Source organism: Rhagoletis zephyria, unplaced genomic scaffold (genome assembly GCF_001687245.7).
Source record: "Rhagoletis zephyria isolate East Lansing unplaced genomic scaffold, Rhagoletis_zephyria_1.1 Rzeph_scaffold_00114, whole genome shotgun sequence".
Classification (NCBI taxonomy): Eukaryota; Metazoa; Arthropoda; class Insecta; order Diptera; family Tephritidae; genus Rhagoletis; species Rhagoletis zephyria.
In genome coordinates, this window is record NW_016157198.1 from 52,688 (window position 1) to 53,166 (window position 479).

At 39.2% G+C, this 479-nt stretch overlaps 1 protein-coding gene across 1 annotated transcript in view; it reads left to right on the plus strand.

Annotated features, from left to right (window-relative positions):
• The window catches only part of LOC108378182 (GPI inositol-deacylase-like), a 356,400-nt gene continuing 355,921 nt past the window's right edge, over positions 1 to 479 (plus strand). Inside the window, exons 1-2 of the mRNA XM_017634475.1 lie at positions 1 to 235; positions 311 to 430. Coding sequence (XP_017489964.1) covers positions 1 to 235; positions 311 to 430 — 355 coding nt within the window. The remainder of the gene's footprint in view (positions 236 to 310; positions 431 to 479) is intronic.

The window sequence follows — 479 nt, forward strand, 5'->3', positions numbered from 1 at the left end:
ATGTCGATAACGGCTGGCGTTCCTCAAGGTAGTGTACTCGGGCCTATGCTGTATATCATCTATACTTCAGATATTCCAACTAGCAAGGTTATACTCACATCCACCTTCGCTGATGATACCGCCTTAGTAAGTCGTAATAAATGTCCCAACAGAGCTTCAAGAGTACTAGAGGAACATTTACTACGCATAGAAGAATGCCTGGCAAACTGTCGCATAAAAGTCAACGAACAGAAGTGTAAACATACAACATTTTCTCGCAGACCGTAAGTATGCCCCCCAATCAAATTAAACAATGTCTATATTCCACAAGCCAATGAGGTGACATATCTAGGAATACACTTGGATAGGAGACTAACTTGGCGCAAACACATATCAACCAAGATTACACAAATGAAGCTAAAGTCAGCTAGCGTGAACTGGCTTATAAACAGTAAATCAAAACTGAAACTAGATTATAAAGTACTTGTATATAATACAGT